This window comes from Heterocephalus glaber, unplaced genomic scaffold (assembly GCF_053883595.1).
Source record: "Heterocephalus glaber isolate CG9 unplaced genomic scaffold, H.glaber_assembly_v1.0 deba00001428, whole genome shotgun sequence".
NCBI lineage: Eukaryota > Metazoa > Chordata > Mammalia > Rodentia > Bathyergidae > Heterocephalus > Heterocephalus glaber.
In genome coordinates, this window is record NW_028258293.1 from 10,362,063 (window position 1) to 10,381,376 (window position 19,314).

The 19,314-nt window shown below is 51.8% G+C and overlaps 1 protein-coding gene, 1 long non-coding RNA gene and 1 pseudogene across 7 annotated transcripts in view; 2 read left to right on the forward strand and 1 right to left on the reverse strand.

The window, feature by feature from the left end:
• The window catches only part of Slc6a5 (solute carrier family 6 member 5), a 56,857-nt gene that overhangs the window by 26,400 nt on the left and 11,143 nt on the right, over positions 1–19,314 (reverse strand). For both annotated transcript variants that reach the window (XM_004851558.4, XM_087211544.1), the window contains exons 6-9: positions 15,860–16,001; positions 12,444–12,576; positions 4,270–4,404; positions 2,498–2,601 (exon numbers count right to left, since the gene is read on the reverse strand). In XM_004851558.4, the coding sequence (XP_004851615.1) occupies positions 2,498–2,601; positions 4,270–4,404; positions 12,444–12,576; positions 15,860–16,001 (514 nt within the window). The remainder of the gene's footprint in view (positions 1–2,497; positions 2,602–4,269; positions 4,405–12,443; positions 12,577–15,859; positions 16,002–19,314) is intronic.
• LOC106009928 (calpain-7 pseudogene) lies at positions 6,349–7,879 on the forward strand (annotated as a pseudogene).
• On the forward strand, positions 8,232–17,517 carry LOC110350570 (uncharacterized). Of its 5 annotated transcripts, XR_015451415.1 has the most exons (5): positions 8,232–8,665; positions 10,645–10,809; positions 11,557–11,688; positions 12,470–12,572; positions 12,669–13,308. It is a non-coding gene; the product is annotated as an uncharacterized LOC110350570 (long non-coding RNA). The 5 variants fall into 5 exon arrangements; XR_002397218.2 differs by lacking the exons at positions 10,645–10,809; positions 11,557–11,688; positions 12,470–12,572; positions 12,669–13,308 and adding exons at positions 15,574–15,675; positions 16,091–16,768; positions 16,880–17,517; XR_015451414.1 differs by having other exon boundaries at positions 10,645–11,688.

Below are 19,314 nucleotides of genomic sequence, written 5' to 3' on the forward strand. Positions count from 1 at the left end.
CTCTCCTTCCCTCTCATTTCCACCTCAGATATTTCTTCCCCTCCTGGACCTACCTGCACTCCTCCCCAGTGCAAATCTCACCTCGTGAGGCCCCCGCTTACCTGTGGTCCTTCCTCTAAAATTCAGAGATGCTTGAGAAAAGTCTGACCCTTAGTCAAGGCTCATGCCATACCAAGTGAATGAGTGGATGCCTGCAGCCATTGCCATGGACTAATTATGTCCCCAAGCCTGGCCTGGGCTCCCAGACCTGGCTTCTAGGACCGCTGAATGCATGACCTAGAAAGTGGGAGCTGTGGCTGCCCCAAAAATGGGAGCAGAAGTGCACTGCTCCACAGCTAGATGGCCAGAGGTGTGGAAGCCCGAGGACACAATCTGTCCTGACGCGACCAGCGTTCATCCTGATCGTCAGAGTCATCGCTGGCTCTCAGCACCATCCTTTGCTCCCAGCAGTGTCAGTATGAAGCCCTGGGGACACTGCCAGCTAAGACCAGATGCCTGAGGGCTCCGTCGTGGCTCTGTCACTGGGCACTGAGGCATTGCTCCTGTTCTGTACCCTTTCTTAAAACTGAGTCACCTTGAGCTCAATAAGCCTGTTGTGTCTTGAGAGTGTGACTCTCTGAATCCCCAAACCATACCCGTGATCTTGCAACTCTGCACCTTGATCCTAAACTATTTGAGGACAGGGACACATTTCGAATGTTTCTTCCTCATTCTTGGTTCATAAAGTATCTCATACATTATTTTTAAAATAACAATAGCACCATGGCTCCGAGTGAAGTACTTAACTTGGTTTTCACAGACACTCATGTTAAAGTGCTGCTTAATGACAGAAAAACACCCACATGGTTTACATTCCTACTCACAAAGGGTTTCGTTCGTGACGCTCCAGTGTTGTTTTCCTTCCTGTTATCATCACTTCATACCATGTAATCTCACTCAACTTTTAAAAATTAGAAGTTATGCTTTTACGTCAGGAACTGGAGCTAGCTTCTCTTGAGAGCAATGTCACTGTTTTTCAGAGGTATATCGGAGTGTTTACGTGCACATGCCAAGTTGCATGAGAAAATTCCAGACCATCTACCAGAATCTTTAATGGAAAAATACTTGCTCAAAACTTGACAGTCAAACCAGTGTCACCGGTGTTGATAAACGATATTGAAGCGATAGAGATCACAGGCCGGCTATTTCATTTTAAATCAGTAATAAGTGTTACAATGTGCTCAGAAGCCATCTCACTAGGAAGTGCCTAAGGTGGATCAATTTCTGGCTGGCACCATAATGGCTTTTCCTGTTGTATGAAAGGCTGATGGAAACAACCAAAAAGGCACGCATCAAGACCACTTTGAAAGTTGGGATTGTATAGGTTTTTCTTTGCCTTGGTATTGGAGATCTGTCAGGCAAACAATTCAGCGGTAGCTGGTAAAATAGCCTGGGTGTCTCAGGAGTTCTTAGCTAATCACCCTTTGTGAGAAAACAACTGAATCTGAGTTGCTCAGATTGAGGTCAAACTTTGATCATCCTGTCTCAGCCTCACAGAGTTTGAGGATTTAACATGCCTTTAATCATCTGTTTGGATTAAAAATAGAGCTCTAATTAAAAGTGAAAATTTACACAATTTAGGGGACAGTCTATGGCATATTTGTAGACCTGGCCTGGTTTGTTCATTGATAAGCAATGACTAGTCTAGTTGTGGAGTTAATAAATGAAATTTTTACATATCAAAAAAAATAGAAGTTATTTTGCCTTTAAAAAATTACCAATAGCAGTTGCCATTCATTGAGCACCTACAGAGTGCCAAATATTGCCCTGAGAGGGGCCAGGGATTTAGCTCAGTGGTTCGGGTGCCTGACTTGCAAGCACAAGGTCCTGAGTTCGATCCCCGGTACCAAAAAAATAAAAAAACAAATATTGCTCTGAAAGCTTTGTATACATCATTGTTTTCCCCTCAACAAAATACTACAATCTGTGTTTTACAGACGAAACAATGGGCGCTTAGAGAAGGAAGTGCCTTGTCCATGCTTACGGCTTAGGGTGTGGGGAAGTCACAATCAAATCACCTGTCAGGTTCGCAGGTGCTCTTTCCTCTGCTCTGCATGAGGCTGCCTTTCTTATGGGGTCTCTAGAGAAACAGGCGTCAAGTGACGGGTGACCATACTTTATAAGTGATGCTATGACTTTATATGTGGACAAGGGTTCGCCCAGATGACTACCACAGGACGTGGCTGGCTGCATGGTGGCCTCCAGAGGGGCTCAGTTCCATCCCCCAAGAGGCCTCTAAGGCTCCACCATGAGTCAGGGTCAGTAGGGTAGGTTGGGGACCTGCAGACAGCACCCTTGGCAGGTTGTTTCTCCCAGATCACAGGTGAATCTCTGACTCTACCTCAGGTGAAGCGGAAGGATGTGGCCTCCAGACCCTGCTAATTCAGTCCACTCTTCTGCCCCTGACCCTATTTCTGCTCACCAGGGCCTTCTGGATATTGGAAGTGCCTCCACATACCTGTAGCAGTTGTTGTGGAATTTGTTGTAAGAAGAAAGAGTGATCAGACCTCCCCAGGCAGCAGATAGAGAGAAGAAAATCTGAGTGGCAGCATCTTTCCACACCTAGGAGGCAAAGCAGAGGACAGTCAAGGTCGCCGAAGGAGATGACGGGCCTCAGGGGAGGGGAGTCTCACATCCAGTGCCCCCTCGTCTTCCCAGGAAAGAGCAGTCAGGGATAAGATGACTGTGGATACCAACATCAATGAGAAATAGACTTCACTTGTACCTGAGGCCGAAGTGCATTAAATCACCTGGGAGGTTTTAACTCTGTCTAATCAAAGGTGAGGAACTCGACAAATCATGTGCATACTTCATCCTTACATTTCTACCACGAAAAACCAGAGGGAAAGGGAGAGCCCTTTTTTGGTTGATACAGACTCAAACAACAACTTACAACAACAAAATGTAACCATGGATATAAAATATTTACTGAGCATTCCCGTGGATTACAACTGCTATTAAAAACCTGACATTCTGTGGGCCCTGATCATAGTGAAGCAGTTTTGGTGACACAAGAGTGGGCTTCCTAGAACATCCGCCCTGAGCTCGGCTGATGACACTTCTTGATTGTCACATAATTCCTCTGGAATGTCCTCATAAAACCGCAGCTCATTCAAGAGTTTGAGCTGTACACGTAGGATTTACATGATGGACCGCCTATCATCCTTATAAATTCAATCCCGTTTTTAAACCGTGCTTAAAGTATGCAAAGATCAAGTTGGAGGCCACCCTGCCAAAGCCTCTGCCCACCCCTACCTTCATTCCCAGCAGGCTCGAGAGACAGTGCCGGGGTTTGATTTAGGGGCAGCCATATGCCTGACTTCCCCTTCTAAGGGAGGAGCAGACCCGGTTGCTAGGTAATCATATGCCCTAGTTTCTGGCCCACTGTGTAAAAATGAATGATGTGAAACTCCTAGAGTTTCTCTTCTTTAAAAGAGAGGGCAGTGCCTGTTTGGATCCCCATCTTTGCCTCTCTGCGATACCTGGAATGCAGATCTGATGCCCGGAGTTCCAGCAGCTACGTGAAAGCCATTCACTAGGACAGTGGAGCAGAAAGAGAGGAGCCTGGGCCCCTGATGGCATCCCGGAGTCGCTATCTACCCTGATGCCTCGGTGAAAGAGTGGGAGTGAGGTAGACCTTCGTCTTGTTTCAGCTGGTATTACCTGGAGATTTTCTGTTCCGTAAGCCAACTCAATACCAGCTGTGCTCTTAATATGCTCTGAAAAAGCAGACTTTTTTTTAAGGGGGGAAAATCCATCCCTCATTAAACACCCCACACACTTTAAGTTCTTTGGATTGTGAATTTCAGAGAAGAAAGGTGAAGTGCCTGTCGGTCCTGTGTGGGTGTGCGGAAGTGTTCAGATGTGTCTGAAGCCTTTACCATAACAGGACTGCTTTCGGTTCACCTAAGTGCTGTTATTTCCCAACCAGAACTCTCTCCCACACACTGTAAGAGACGGCCCAGAGCTACTAAAGGGATCTCGTTCTTCATTATGAGCCTGCCCTGCGACTCCAGCTGTAGGACAGCTATTCCAGGAACCCGAAAACGCTGGGCTGCTCACCTCTCATTAGGTACGTCCTGAGTACACAGCGAACCGAGTCCACCCAGACCCTACAGGAGCAGACCGCGGGGTTCCCTGGGGAGCAAGGCCCCGCACACCACCCGAAGGACCGTCCCTGAGGGCTGCCCACCCCGCCCCCAGCCCGCTACAGATGAAGTAGGAGCCCACCGTGGCATCCGTGAGCTTCTCCCACTTAGGTGTGATGAAGTACCAGATGCCAGCCCCAGCTCCCGGTAGCGTGACTCCCCGGATGAGCAGGATCACCAGCACGACGTAAGGGAACGTGGCCGTGAAGTACACCACCTAGAAGACCATTGGGCAGAGACTCGGTGAGCGCGTGCGCAGAACGCGTCCTGCAAAAGCAGCAGCACCTCAGGCCAGGCGAGCTGCCCCCGAGGCATGTGCACCCTCCAGAGTGAGGGACTCAAGGAGGATCCTAGGACTAGCTCCTACCCCCTCATCTGGTGGAGGCCCAAGCCTACCATTAGAGGTGAATTCTTTCTGCTTAGGCCTTCCTTCTCTCCTTACACGAGCGCCCTAAGTGAGGTAACCAGTGAGGTGGAAGGATCGTGATCTTAGACACGCTTGGGTGCAAATGAAACTGAACCTCTGGCCCTGAGCAATTGTGTGGCCTTGGACAAGCTCGTTAAGCTCTCTGAATCTCAGTTTCTGCATCTGTAAACCGGGCACAAAAGCACCCTTCTTACAAGCCATCACGGGGATTGAATGAGCTAATGCATGACCAGCGCCTGGTACCAGCCTGGGCCGTAACACCGGGTTATGAAGGGCAGGTGAGAGCAACAAGCAGACTGGAGGTTCCTGGGAGCCGGCTGCTGCGCCAGGCGTGGCTCATAAAGGTGAGGGACTGAGCAGGAGAGGTGACAGGGTCTGAGCCATGGCGAGGCCGCTGCACACAGGAGATGGGATGCCCGGGGAGACCCGTGGAGAGGACACCTGCGCTACTGCAGGACGGGGCAGCTTCAAGGAGTGCAGCCGGGGGGGGGGGGGGAGCGAAGGGAGTGGGCAAAGTGGGCGTGGAAGGGCGAAGCATCATCACTCCCTAGGGAAGAGCGTGAGGCTCAGGGTAGAGAGAGGGAGTGGGACACGGTGGAGAAAACCATGCACGGGCGGCCCCGGATCCCGCCAGAGAGAGGGAGGGCACTGGGGAGGAAACATCACCCGGACCTGGGGGCTGTTCGGCTGTGGATGGGTGGGAGGTGCTTGCCTTCTCTACCTGTCAGCCAAGCCGCAGGGTGCAGCAGGGGCCTGAGATCGGGATCGGGTAGATGGGGGAGAAGAGCAAACTACCAGAGCTCAGGCTCTCCAGCCAAACAGGGCTGAGTTCAAATCCTGACTCTACCAGTTCCGAGCTGAGCCATCGTGGGAGGTGACTTAACCTCTTTGAGTCTCAGGGTCCACACCTGCAAGGTGGCAGTGACAACAGTACGTTCTTCGTGGGCTGCTGGAAGGGACTCTGGCCCCCAAATGTGCTGTGAAACACTTGCAGATGGGGTTAAGCTCCCACTAGGTGAACATACCTTCTCCTATGCGCGGGGTGGGCATTACAGCTTCTCCATCCCATGTGATCTCCCGTCCGGGGCCCACTGGGCACGCGGCCCTGTGAGAGGGACAGCGACCCCGCCACACACCAGCTGCCCACTTTGGAGAGCCTGGCAGCCAGCAGCAGGCACCGGGATTTCAGGGATGGGGACTGATACGGGGACCTGCAAGGGAGAGCAGATCTCTGGCTCCTAGCGAGGTGGCCCGTGGACCCAGCAGGAGAGAAGTCCATGGGCCAGAGGGGAGGGAGAGAGAGATTGAAGAGCAGGGTGGGGCCTGGTGAGGACTGTGGGGGCCAGGACGGGGCTTGGGGCAGAGGAGTAACAGGCCCTAACATTTGAACGGTGTCATCCAGAGCTACTTCACTAGTACACTGCAGGGTGCCAGGGACAGGCTGGGGCAGCAAACCAGACAGGCAGTGGCGATGGCTCTGACCAGAATGCCATGGGGGGCTGCTGACAGGCAGACGGTGGGTGTATTTTCAAGAAGAGCAAAAGAATTCCTGTGGTGGGCCTCGCGGCCATGGACGCCACAGCGCTGGAGCGGGACGCCCTGCATTTCGCCCGGCTCCCAGTGCAGCGCGACCACGAAGGCCGCTACTCCGAGGCGGTGTTTTACTACAAGATAGGGAGTTGCTATGTAGTTCAAGCTGGGCTTGAACTCACTATGTAGCCCAGGCTGGCTTTGAACTTAGAAGGATCCTCCTGCCTCAGCCTCCCAAGTACTGTGATTACAGGAAGCAGCACAGGCCTTAATTTATGCTGAGATGGGAGGATCAAGCCTAGAACATATTCAAGAAAAAATAAATGAGTATCTTGAAAGAGTTCAAGCTCTACATTCTGCAGTTTAGTCAAAAAATGCTGGTCCTTTGAAATCAAAACATCAATTAGACTTAGAGTGTGCTCATTTTCTTGTTACACAAGCTTTTGATGAAGATGAAAAACAGAATGCTGATGAAGCTAGACAATTGTATACAGAAGCTGTGGATCTCTGTCTGAAAACTTCTTCTGAAACTGCTGATAAAACCCTGCAAAATAAACTGAAACAGTTGGCTCGGCAGGCACTAGATAGTGCAGAAGCATTGAGTGAGCCTTTGACAAAACCATTCTACAAAGTCAAGTCAACAAATATTAAACCAAAGCCACCTCCAGTGAAGACACATTTTCCACTAGGAGCTAATTCTTTCCCTGAAAAGCCTCAGCCATTTATAAGTCCGCAGTCATATGATGCACAAGGACAGAGGTACACAGCAGAAGAGATAGAGGTGCTCAGGACAACTTCAAAAATAAATGGTATAGAATATGTTCCTTTCCTGAGTGTTGATCTGAGGGAACGTTTTGCTTATCCAATGCCTTTCTGTGATAGATGGGGCAAGCTACCATTATCACCTAAACAAAAAACTATGTTTTCCAAGTGGGTACGACCAGAAGACCTCACCAACAATCCTACAATGATATATACTGTGTCCAGTTTTAGCATAAAGCAGACAATCGTATCAGATTGTTCCTTGGTGGCATCATTGGCTATCAGTGCAGCTTATGAGAGACGGTTTAATAAAAAGTTGATTACCAGCATAATTTATCCTCAGAATAAGGATGGTGAACCAGAGTACAATCCGTGTGGAAAGTATATGGCAAAACTTCACCTCAATGGTGTCCCAAGAAAGGTGATAATTGATGACCAGTTGCCTGTTGATCATAAGGGAGAACTGCTGTGTTCTTATTCCAACAATAAAAGTGAATTATGGGTGTCTCTCATAGAAAAGGCATACATGACAGTGATGGGATTTCCCAGGATCCAACTCGAATATTGATCTGCATGCATTGACTGGGTGGATACCGGAAAGGATTGCTGTGCATTCGGATAGCCAAACTTTCAGTCAGGATAATTCTTTCAGAATGCTTTATCAACGATTTCACAAAGGCGATGTCCTCATCACCGTGTCAACCGGAATGAGGACTGGGGCTGAAGGAGAGAAGTGGGGCCTGGTCCCCACACACGCCTACGCTGTGTTGGATATTAGACAGTTCAAGGGGCTGCAATTTATCCAGCTGAAAAATCCTTGGAGCCATTTACGTTGGAAGGGGAGATACAGTGAAAATGATGTAAAAAACTGGACTCCAGAGTTGCAAAAATATTTAAACTTTGATCCCAGACAGCTCAGAAAATAGATAATGGTAAATATGTCTTTGTAATTGTAGTACCATTTGCCAAATAAATAACATGTTTAAAAAAAAAAAAAAAAAAAAGAATTCCTGTCTTAGCTAACTGGGAGTGAGGGAGTGAGGGAGGAGTGAAGGTTTGCTCCTAAGTGTTTGGCCTCAGCAACAGAAAAGGTGGAGCTCCCGCTTGCTGAAATGGCGAAGTGACCTTGGCGTCTAAATCCAATTACTCGAGGCCAAGCTCTTGTTTTCTGACTGCAGACCCGGGGACGGGCTAGCTGCCTCTTTTTTCCCTCCACTGACCAGGACATGTCTCTCCTGCCCACAGGACGGCAGTCTGTCCTCCCCTCTGGTCCCCAAGAAGCGGCAATGGTCGGGGCTGGGGGAGGCGACAGCAGCCAGCTCCCTCCCCCATCTACAAACCCACTTCTATCCTCCTCTTACAGTCGCAAGGAGAAGCAAAGGCCCTGCCCAGAGCGATGTCACAGAATGAAAGGAGCCCCGACATCTCGAGGACATGGCCCCTCCTCCTCCGAGAGGAGGAGGAGCTACCGGAGAGGGCGTGGTCTTGGTGGTCTCCGCCCGTCTGACCTCCACCCCTTCCTACGGCCGTTGGTACAGCCAGGGGACAACTGAGGCCGTCTGGTCTGGGGCCGGTGGGAAAGAAAGGCGACAGGTGGAAACGGGCGATGTGATGACCAGGCAGCAGGAGCTGCAGGGGCAACTTCCAAGACCGGAGCTCCGAGACTGGTGCCGGCCCCACCAGCCGAGCGAGCCGTGCCCTCGTCCGTCCGCGGGGGACAGGTTAGACAGCCCCTCCTGGAGCTCCCTCTGCCGACCGGGTACGTCATTCAGTCCCATTTCACAGAGGGGGAGGCTGAGGCCTCATGTTAAGCGTCTCACAGGGAATTAAATGTCTTGTTCCGTCTCCCACTTGAGGCAGGATTCAGACCCAGCGCTTTCTCACTCTGAAGCCATTCTTTGCCCTGTTCCACGGGCCGCATCATCGGAAGGGGGGACTCAGCTGAGGCCAGTGAGGCCCCCGTGCCCACCTGTGTGTGAGTGCTTCCTTCAGGTTTGCCCCTAAGCACTTGCTTGCCCGCCTGCTCCTGGCCCGGGGTGCAGATGACAGGTGCCCTTTATAGATGTCGACCTTGGGGACCTGAGAGGGCTGGGAGTTTGGTTTCTAAATCCTGAGGACGCCTCACCTGTGAGTGAGGTGTGCATGGAGGCTTTATGCACGGGCGGCTCCCTGTATCCGGGGCCTGAGAACGCACCTGCTTCAGCATGGACTGTCAGAGGAACTCAACATGAACAGTCATGAATTCGACTTGGCGGGAGTGACAGTGACTAGCTGATGACAACCGGTGGCTGGCTAATTAGGTTGGCTTCGCTCTTCCAGGCAGTGCCGTCCCGTGGTCAGTGAGCCAAGTTTCACCTGCAGGTGGCCTGCAGGTCGCCCCAGCCTCTGGAGCTCTAGCTGCTCAAAGGCCTCCGTCTCAAAAGAAGCAGTCAACCATTTGTGGCTCCTGGGGTCCTAACCCAGAAGAGCTGAGCTGGCCGCACTGCAGGGCGAGGGGGCCATTGAAATCCGGTGTTGGTGGAGTTGCAATCCCGGGGGCTCATCACAATGAGCACGTCAGCCGTGCGTTCCCCTCAGCTCTCAAGCAATCCTCCATGATTAATGTCTGTGTAGCCCAGGGCACGATAATACGGTGTGATTCATTGTGTCTATTGGTATTCCTCACTTTTTAATAAATTGGTCTTTGGTTGGAAACCTTTCTCGATGAAGCAGGAAGGGAAGTTGGCAGGGAGAAAGAAAAATGCACCTGCTTACAACTTTGTACTCTAGAAAGCCTCCAGAATGTAGCGCCAAGGATTAAACTCCAAGTCCATTGAAAGAACTGGCTATAAAGCCATTCCAAAAAGCACAACAAACAGGGCTTGTTGGAATGCTACAGAACATTTACTCTAGCCCTTGACTTTGCACATGAGGAAAATAAGCCCCCAACATCCGGTGATTTGTCCCAAGTCTCACAGCAGAGGCGGGCAGCTGTGCAGGGTCCTGATTCACAGTGGAGGCTTTTAGCCCCACTGCATGCAAATAGTTTTCATTTCCCCTCTACCCCCAGCACCTGTCCCTGGGGGAGATGCCATGTAGGTTCTAGGCTTTACAGCAGGCCAGGCCCGAGTTCAGATCCCACACTGGCACTTACGCTGTGTGACTTCAGGGGATTTTCTACACTTGGAGGAGCTCCTCTGTCTGTGAGAGGGGAACCACTGCGCTCAGCAGCGGGTGGTTGAGAAGACAGAATGAACCAGTGCACGCGAAGCGGTCAGTATGGTCCCAGACAGAGTGGTCCACAAAGCCCCCTCGCTCTCCTCCCATTTCCCCCCGAAACCACTGCTTCCCAGATGTCAAAGTGCATGACACCCACTCAGTACCCCAGGCACTCATAATAAAACTGAATGAAATGAGCGAACGGATGCCAGATATGTTACAGGCACTATTTCACTCCGTGCAGCACTCCCACGTGGTAGGTACTATCATCCCCAATGTATAGACTAGCAAGCAGTTCACAACTAGAAAACAACACAATTAGCAATTCACAATCAGCAAACAGCACACAGTGTTGACAGTGACAGAGCAAAGGTTTTGACTCAATTTGGTCTGGCTCTGGAGCCACCAAGGCCTCCTTCCTCACACCACCGGGAACATGGCTGTTCTCACCCTCCTCACTGCTCAGCTCTTCTGCCAGTCTCACCTTGTACCCTGTCCGCCAGGTCATGGCTGAGGCCACCTTCTCTTCTCCATCTCCAGCTGCAAAGAACCATCCTGCTGGGAGGATTTCAGCTGAGCAAATACTTGGCTGGGCTTGCTGACTGATCTCCTGGCCGGGCCCTCAGAAGCTGATGAATTCCCACTCGATCTCAGTTCCACACCAGAGAAGGCAAGAATGCAAGGACATGGCCACCCTGGCTTGCTGTAAGGGACACTTTACGATTCCCCTACTTCCTACAGCCTTAGAAAACCCATCGATCCAGTCTCCCAGTACTCATTCCAAGCCAGCAGGGGCATTTTACAGAAAGGGAAACTGAGTCCAGAGAGGACAAGTGGTCTTCTAGCTCACTCGGCAAGTGTTCAACAGAATGTTAGACCCAGAAGGACTTGGGCTTCACCCAGTCTGATTGCCATCACACTAGAAACGAGGACACTGAAGTCTCCTGAAATAGCTAAGATGAGAAAATGTTCTTTTCACGTATTGGCAAAAACATACAAAAGCTAATCACAAATCAAAAGCTCAGCCAAGTTTCTTGGCCTGGTGGGAGATGTCCCTAAACAGCAAACAACTTGAGATGTCCCAGAGGCCAGGAGTCAAGGCCTCCCGACCTGCAGTCTGGTTCTCTCTAGCTGGCTGGGCTCTCCCAAACACACAGTCTGAGGTACCAGGCGTGCCACTGCCCCAGGCAATGCTCCCAAACCTGCCAGAGTCACCTTTCAAGGCCCTGTGTCAACAGCTGACGTGAGAGAGCCAGAGTGCTATGACCAAGAGGAACACATGAGGTGTCCAAGTGCCCAGAGGGAAGACAGATTGGTCTGTGTGGCCAAGGGGTGCCACGTTTGGGTGCCTGCTGGGGGCTGCGAGGCGTGTGTGTCAGTGGAAGGTGGACAGACCAGCCCCCCCAGGAGACCTGATCCTCACAGAGCCCACTGATCATAATGTAATCACAGAAAGCCCTGGCCGGGACAACTGGACCAAGCTCAACCCACAACCTATGGTCTCGGAGTCCACCATTACATCTTAAGTTGCTGGGCTTTAATGACATCTTCACTTTCCTCCTGAAACATACAATGCCTCTCAAGGTGAGGAAATGCAGTAGGTTTTTGAGCAATACAAGGGGGATTGGTTAACCCTTCAGTGGGGGATTTGTAGGACAGCAGGAACATGGAGCAATGTCAGTGAGACCCTACAATGCATAGTGTGGCCTGCAGTCACCGGACTCCTTGCTTTGGATTGGAACTGAACTGCAGTTCCATGTCTCCGAAGGCCCACCCAAAGTCCCATGGCAAGCTAGCCCTGCATTAGTGCTGGAGGATGTGCTGGGGAGGAGCACTGGGCCCGGGAGCGGGAGGAAGGGTTGAAATCTAAGAACAAGATGGTCAGGAGTGAGAAGGAGCCCACCTCACCATTTTGATCTTCAGCCAGCTTCTTAGCAGAAGCAAGAACTGACCTGGCAGCTGGACCGAGAGGTATAAAGCCAGCAGCACGGGGTCTAGCGTTTAAGGAAAGCAACAAAGGTATACCAGGGCCGCTCCATCTGCAGAATGAGGAGCAGCCTCTGACAGGGAAGGACAGGAACTAGTTAGAGTCCCTTGGCACACCTTGAGGGCTCAGTACACATCTGTCTCACTGAATCCTTAATGCTACCCTGCAGGAAAGCTGTTTTGATCTAATTTACAGATGAGAGCAGAGTTACTGCCCACAGTCCACAGCTACCGCGGGGTAGATCGAGCATCAGGGCCCACATCTACCGGCACTCTCCCCTTGTCTGTTCTGTAATGCACCCCTCCTGGGCAGTCCAGGGGTTTTCCTTACTCAGGTAAATCCAAGTTCTTACTTTTCCTGAAGTCTTGATTCCTTTAGCCAGGGATGCGTACACGATCACCCAAGCCAGGAAGAGGCAGAAGGCTAGCGGCCACCTGATCTCACCAGGATACTCGATTCCAGCAGAAATCTTCAGCACAAAGTACCTAAGAATCAGAAAGAGGGGAGGGAGAGGAGGAAGGGGAGGAGAAAGAAGGAAAGGGGAGGTGAGAATCTTGATGCTTTAATCTCCCCACAGAGCCTAGAACTTCAAACCACGCCCAACAGCTCCCCATCAAGGGTCTGGGCTCTCTGCAGAGACCCCGCCTGGGTGTCCTCTGCTCCTCATGAAGCTCAGGATTCTGTGCAAAACACCCAGACCAGCATCACTGCAGCTGCCCTGGAAGTGCAACTGGAACCCTCAACTGCAGAGGACGATGTGTGTGTTTTCTGGACTGTTTTATTCTTTTATGAGCATTCACACATATTTGTATAATTTTAAATTTTAAAAACTGGCACAAGCCAGACTTCATGGTGGTACAGCCCTGTAACCCCAGCACTCTGGGAGGCTGAGCTAGGAGGATCTCAAGTTTGAGCCCAGCATTGGCAACTTAGTGATTTAGCAAGACCCTGCCTCAAAAAAAAATAATAAAGACTGGGGATACAGCTCAATGGAAAGGTGCTGAGTTCAATCCATCCCTAATGCTGCAGAGAGAGAGAGAGAGAGAGGGAGAGAGAGAGGGAGGGAGGAACTGCTTATGCTAAGTGACTAAACATGCTGGCCTGGCTGAAGCTGGCTGACATGTAGAAGGGGCTGCTCTGACTTATCCAAGGATCAGACGCAAAGACAGGAAAGCAGAGGCCGACACAGAGGGGCCTTTGCATCTGTGCAGCTGCCAGCAACCCGAGTGTCAGCGATGCCAGTGCAGAAGTGGCAGGCTGGCCCCTCCTACGTCCCTGTGGGCAGATGCAGCCTGGCCTGAGAGCCAGCGGGGCAACCTGGTCCTGAGGACTGGAGGCAGCTCCAAGGACAGAGTCCCTGCAGAGCCGAGCCAGCCACGAGTCCTGCAGGAAGCTGCTGGGTTTGTGAGGCAACAGTTTTCTGAGACCTGCAGGGTCCAAGGTCTCCAGCTGCAGGGGTCGTGGGATGGCAGCCCTGCTCCAGCCTCACCAGCTGCTGCTCCCCAGCCAGCAGCTGCTCAGGGCCTTGAGGCTGCCCTCAGCACCCAGCCCTGCCTCGAAGGACAGGGACGGGCATGCCTGTGGGGACAGAGCCTCTTCCGGTGCCAACCTTGGAGAACCCTGGGCTCCAGGGCTGTGTGGGGTGACCCAGGAGTGGATCCAAACTTGGCTGTGAGGCCAAACCTTGGGGACTGTATTTCCCAAGCGATGAAAAGGACCTTCCCCGTGACCCCATCCCCAAATGGGTAAAACACCTGCTCATCAGTCACGAAGCACCTCGGCCACCTCCACGCTCCGGGAGTCGGTAAGAGATCTTGCACAGGTCCCTCACGAAAGCTCCCAGGAACATTTCTACTCAGAAATTAACTGGCCCCAAGGGCTGAGGAGAGACCACCAAAAGCGGGTTTGGACAGACTGTGGGGTCAGCTTTGCCTGGTCCCGGTGGCCGGCCCCAGGGTCTCAATGCCGGGGGAGCACAAGGCCGCCCACACGGTGGTCAGCGGTCACGGGCCCTCCAGCTTTCCTCTCCCTCTGTCCTCCAGGGCCCAACCCGGTACTGCCTGAGCCCCACAGGAGAAAGCCCGGAGTAGGAAAGAACGGCAGCTGGAAGAGATAGGAAAGCATCAGTGGCTGTTTCTTAGGAAGAGTAAAGGCCACAAACCAAAGGCCCTGATAACCTGCGTCGTATTGGGCTCGCGCTCTGTTGGAAAGGTTTTACTAGCGTTTCAATGGGAGAGGTGACGTAGCGATCCAGCCGAACCCCAGCTTCTCCTGTAACACGGACGCTGCACGGTGCTGAGCACCCTCCCAAGGCAGTGACAGCTGAGGGGAGCGTGACGCGCCCACCTGGCAGAGTGGCCTGGCGTCCCCTGCAGCGTCCACTGTCCCCACCGTTCCCCACAGCCGTGCCTGTTTATACTTCACTTCTCTATGTCTGCTGCCAAGCCCCCGAGCACCTCAGGGCTCGTCACTCCTGACTTGAAGGTTAGCCTGACAACATTCTTTATCGGGCCTCAGTTGGACTCTCTACTTTTACCTCCCTTAAGAAACAATTTCAAGGGCCGGGGATTTAGCTCAGTGCTTCCACCGCCTGCTTCGCAAGCTCAAAGACCTGAGTTTGATCCCTGGTACCAAAAAAAAAAAGAGAAAGAAACAATTTCACAAACTTTACTAAATATTCTTATGCTAACTGAGGACTTTCTCATATTCCTGAGCCCCGGTCGTCACCATATAGCAATATTCGCAAGGACTCGAGTTCGATCCCTGGTACCAAAAAAAACCAAACATATAGCAATACAGATATAAGCACACATCCGTAATCCCAGCAGTCTGGGGGGCTGAGGCAGGAGGATCACATGTTTGGGCTCAGCCTGAGCAATTTAGTAACTTAGTGAGACACTGTCTTAACATAAAAAATAAAAAGTTCCAAGGGTTCAGTGTGAAGGCTCTGGGTTCAATCCCCAGTACCACAAAAAGAAAGAGAGCAATAATACAGATGTAGAAGTACAAAACTAAGGTAAAGTAGGAGAAAGAAAGAAAGAAAGAAAGAAAATAATTCTTATTTAAACTAAAACTTTGGCCAGGATTTGTTTTCTTTTTTTTGGTGCTGGAGATCGAACTCAGGACCTTGTGCTTGTGAGGCAGGCGGTGGCACCAGTGAGCTAAATCTGCAGCCCTTGTTTTCATATTTTTACCTCTCATTTCTGAAGTGTAACTGAGAAAAACATCCTGGTAAACTGAAGGTCTCTTAGATAGCACGGGATCGCAGTTCTAAAATGTTTTCTTTTTCAGAGATGGAGAGAGGTAGGAGGGAGAATAGGGAGTAAATGCAGCCTGGAGGGAGGGGAGGGGACGTAAGAAGAACGAAGATGTGTTCTGGGCAGGACCAACTCCTCTGGTGCAGGTAATCACTGTGTCCTGCAAACATGCCCTGATGATAAACACTTTAATTAAATAAAACAAAACGTTTTCTTCTTCATCAGCAGGATGAATTGCAGCAGCCCTGACTTCATTCCCATCCACCCTCCTGCAATCTACTTCTGGAAGCAAAACCAGGAAAGTCTTCATTCCTGATCATCAGGAAGGTGAGAAAGAAGGATGCAGAAGGAATGACCCAGCCCGACAACCCCTCGGCTGTGGTCTGTGAACGGGTTGGTCCTGAATTAGTGGGCTTTCTTAGAGAGGCTTTTAAGACACACACACTCACACACAAGCACACACACGCATGTGCGTGCACACACACTCACACACACGCCCCAGCCGTCTTACTTGAAGTACTCTTCACTCCCACTGACGAACGTCTTGTTGGCCTGGCTGGTGAAGTTAACCGTGGTCAGGTTGGGATAGGCTGCCATGCAGAATGTTGAGTTCTTGATCTGTATTTTGGGGTGGTCGCTGATAACACAGGAGTCTGCAGGGGAGGATGGGACAGACAGTGAAATCTGGGCAGAAGGCAGATACCTCTCTCTCTCTCTCTCTCTCTCTCTCTCTCTCTCCCAGCCTCAAAACCTAGGCCAAAAACACCCACCCAATACTGCAGAGGAAGCTGGGGCAAGTGTGAACTGAGCAAAGGCGGCCGGAGAAGAGCCACAGAATTATGTTGCATTCGTCCTGGTCCCCAGGCCCACCAAGGTGCCTTGTATGGATAGCAGAGGCGTGAGCTCTGAGGTGGGCTGAGCACTTTGCAAGCATTATTTCCTTTAATCCTGACACCAGCCTATGCAGGAGATACATTATCTCCATTTTTTAAATGAGGAAATGGGCTTAAAGAGGTTAAGTGACTCAGCCCAGTGTGACAGTGCACGCCTGTAATCCCAGCATTCACGGAGGCTGAGGCAACAGAATCACACATTCCAGCCCAGCCTGGGCAACTAGCATGGCCCTGTCTCAAAACTAAAAATAAAAAGGGACTGGGAATAAGTTCAGTGCAAAGGCCCTGGGTTCAATCCCCAGTACAGAAGGAAAAAAAAAAAATGAGGCTAAGTAACTCCCAAGGTCAAACAGCTAAGGAGGAGGAGAACCAGAATCAAACCCAGATCAAAGCCAGAACGATTACAGAAATGGATTTAACCAGAGAGAAGCAAAACTGCGGAAGGGCTACTGCTACAGGGCACTGACTGACCAGTTCATCTCGGACGCACTGCCTGGTACCATGGCCAACACAGTCACTACTCTGAGGTACTTGTGCTGCGTCCTTCTGAGCCTCGCATGGGTTCACAGAGGCAGCGGAACCGTGGGCTGCTGTTCCTGTGGGAGACCTAACCTGGGTGTCTCTGTGTGGACCCCCAGGGACATCTGGTTACATCTGCAGACATCTTTAACTTTCACATCCGGAGGACCAGGAGCCGCTGGAACCTAATGGTAAGAGGCCACGGACGCTGCTAAACAGCCCACGGCGCCCAGTCAGTCCCCACATGAGGAATTAGCCAGCCCCAAACATCACCTGTGCTGGGGCTGAGAAAGCCTGGTGAGGCGAAGGAATGAAGCACATCAGGCCCCGTGCTGCACCCATGTAACAATTATTCACACACAGGGTCTTCATGAAACCCAGAAGTACATATTATTATCTGTATTTCAAATAGGAACAAGCTGAAGTCTCTCTGACCGTATCACAATGCCTTTCCGACAGCTAAACTGACCCGTAGTTTAAAGAGCGCTAGAGTTTAGATCTATAATGTCCCCCAAAAGTCTCATGCGTTTGGAAGGTTGGATGGTGGGGTGCTATGAGTTAGGAGGCGGAGCCTGAGGGAAGTGGTCACTGATGGAAAGACCCGGAAGGCTGTGTTCTTGTCCCTGGCTCCTTCCTTCCCTCCCCTCCCTGGGTGCCATGGGGTGAGCAGCTCTCCTCCACCAGGCCCTTCCACCATGCATTTCTGCCTTGCAGCCAACCTTCCAGGGACTGAACCCAGTGGGAACCGTGAACCAAATAAACCCTCTTCGTTTAAATTGTCTGTGTCTGGTATTGTGTCACAGCAACGGGAAAGTGACTAATACAAAGTGTTTACCAGAGTTCAACCTAAAAGACATTAAGATATTGTAAAGATACTAAAAGACATTGTAAAGGAGCAAATAACGATAACAACAGCTGTGCGGAGCCTCCCAGGTCTCAGCGACTGATTTAAGCGCTTCATACCATTGACTATTTTAAGCCTCACACTACCCCTGGGAGAGATGTACGGTAATTCTCTGCCGTGGCTTGCCAAGGTCCTACATCAAGCCTCGGGGCAGAGGGTTCTCCTCCCTTTGGAATCCATAAAACAGACTGCCCAGAGTCCAGGACGGTGACGTCATGAGGAAGGCATAAAGTGGGGGCGACAGAGAGGTGGGGACTGCAGCAAAAAGCACCCTTAGACAATCGGTGCCGTGCTTTCTGGATGTGCTAGCAGGGCACACAGAATATTGGCGATCTATAGAGAGCTTTCCATTTTACAATTTTGGAAATAGCCAGGGGTAGTGACACACACTGTAATCCCAGCGCTCGGGCAGGCTGAAGCGGGAGGACTGAAGTTTGAGCTCAGCCTGGGCCACCTTGCAACCTAGCGAGAGCCAGCTCAAAATTTAAAAAATAATAAAAAGGGCCTGAGGGTGTAATTCAGGGAGAAGGCCCTCAGTTCACGCCCCAGTTTCGGGGGTGGTGGGGTGGTGGAAATGAGTTAAAATCGATTTCAAGGACCAGGGGAAAGAAAGCTTAGGGCGGAGATGGTGACTCGTGCGCCCCCTGCAGGACAGCGAGGTCCCTCCGTCCGTCCACGTCTCCGGTAAGAGTCACGTCTAGTTCGCAGGTCAAAATAAGTGAAATCATGAACACAAACCAAGTCTCCCGCGGTGCCTGGCACACGGCTGGCACGCCGCGGTTTGGCCATAACTCAGCCAGTCGCCGTCCCGACGGCTGTCCGCGGAGCGCGGCCCACGAGCCCCGGAAACCACCCCACGCCCGCCCCGGCCTCGGGGTCAGAGGCTCATCCGGGCCTGCGGCAAAGCCGCGGCGCGCTCAGGCCGTCCGGCAGCCTGCAATATCTCTTCCCACCACTGGGCGGCAGGAGCGCGCTTCCAGCGACCGGCGCCCCCGGCCGGGGCTGCGGGCTCCCGAGGACCGGCCTGCTCCTCATAGCCCTGCAGGCCTGCAACCCGAACAAAGAACCACCGCGGTAATGATGGGGCTAAACAGGAAAGCTGTCGGATGGGGTTCGCTCTCCTCGGGCAGTTATTAATAAATGAAAGGAAGGGGATCATTCAATTAAACTTCTAATGAAAATGAAGCCATTCAAGAAATAGAAACGGTGCGAATGCCGTTCGCATCGGGAGTGACCCGCCGACCTGCCAGCTCCTTGATGCTCAGAGCAGTCGCTGGCCCCCGGGCAGGGGCGGAGGGATCTGTTTCTACTGCAGATCCCCGGAGGGCTGAGGCACCCCAAGGAACTCTATCCTCACCCTGGAAAGTGGGTGGCGAAGTCCACCTCCCCGGGCTGCAGACCCAGCGCTTTGCTTGGGGCCGAGGGGTGCCCGGCCCTGGCTTCTCCATGGTGGTCAGAGCCCCCATGTAGCCCGTCCCCAGAGCCCGGACAGGAGCACGTGACCCACATCTGCCCACCCTGACTGACGGTCACAGGGCAGGCCACTTACCCCTTCTCGTGTGGGACCAGCCCTTTCCCGGGCTGTCACGGGAGTGGGAGCTACGGGCCGAGAGAGCAGTTGACCCAGGAGGTCACTGGGGGGCCCTGCTC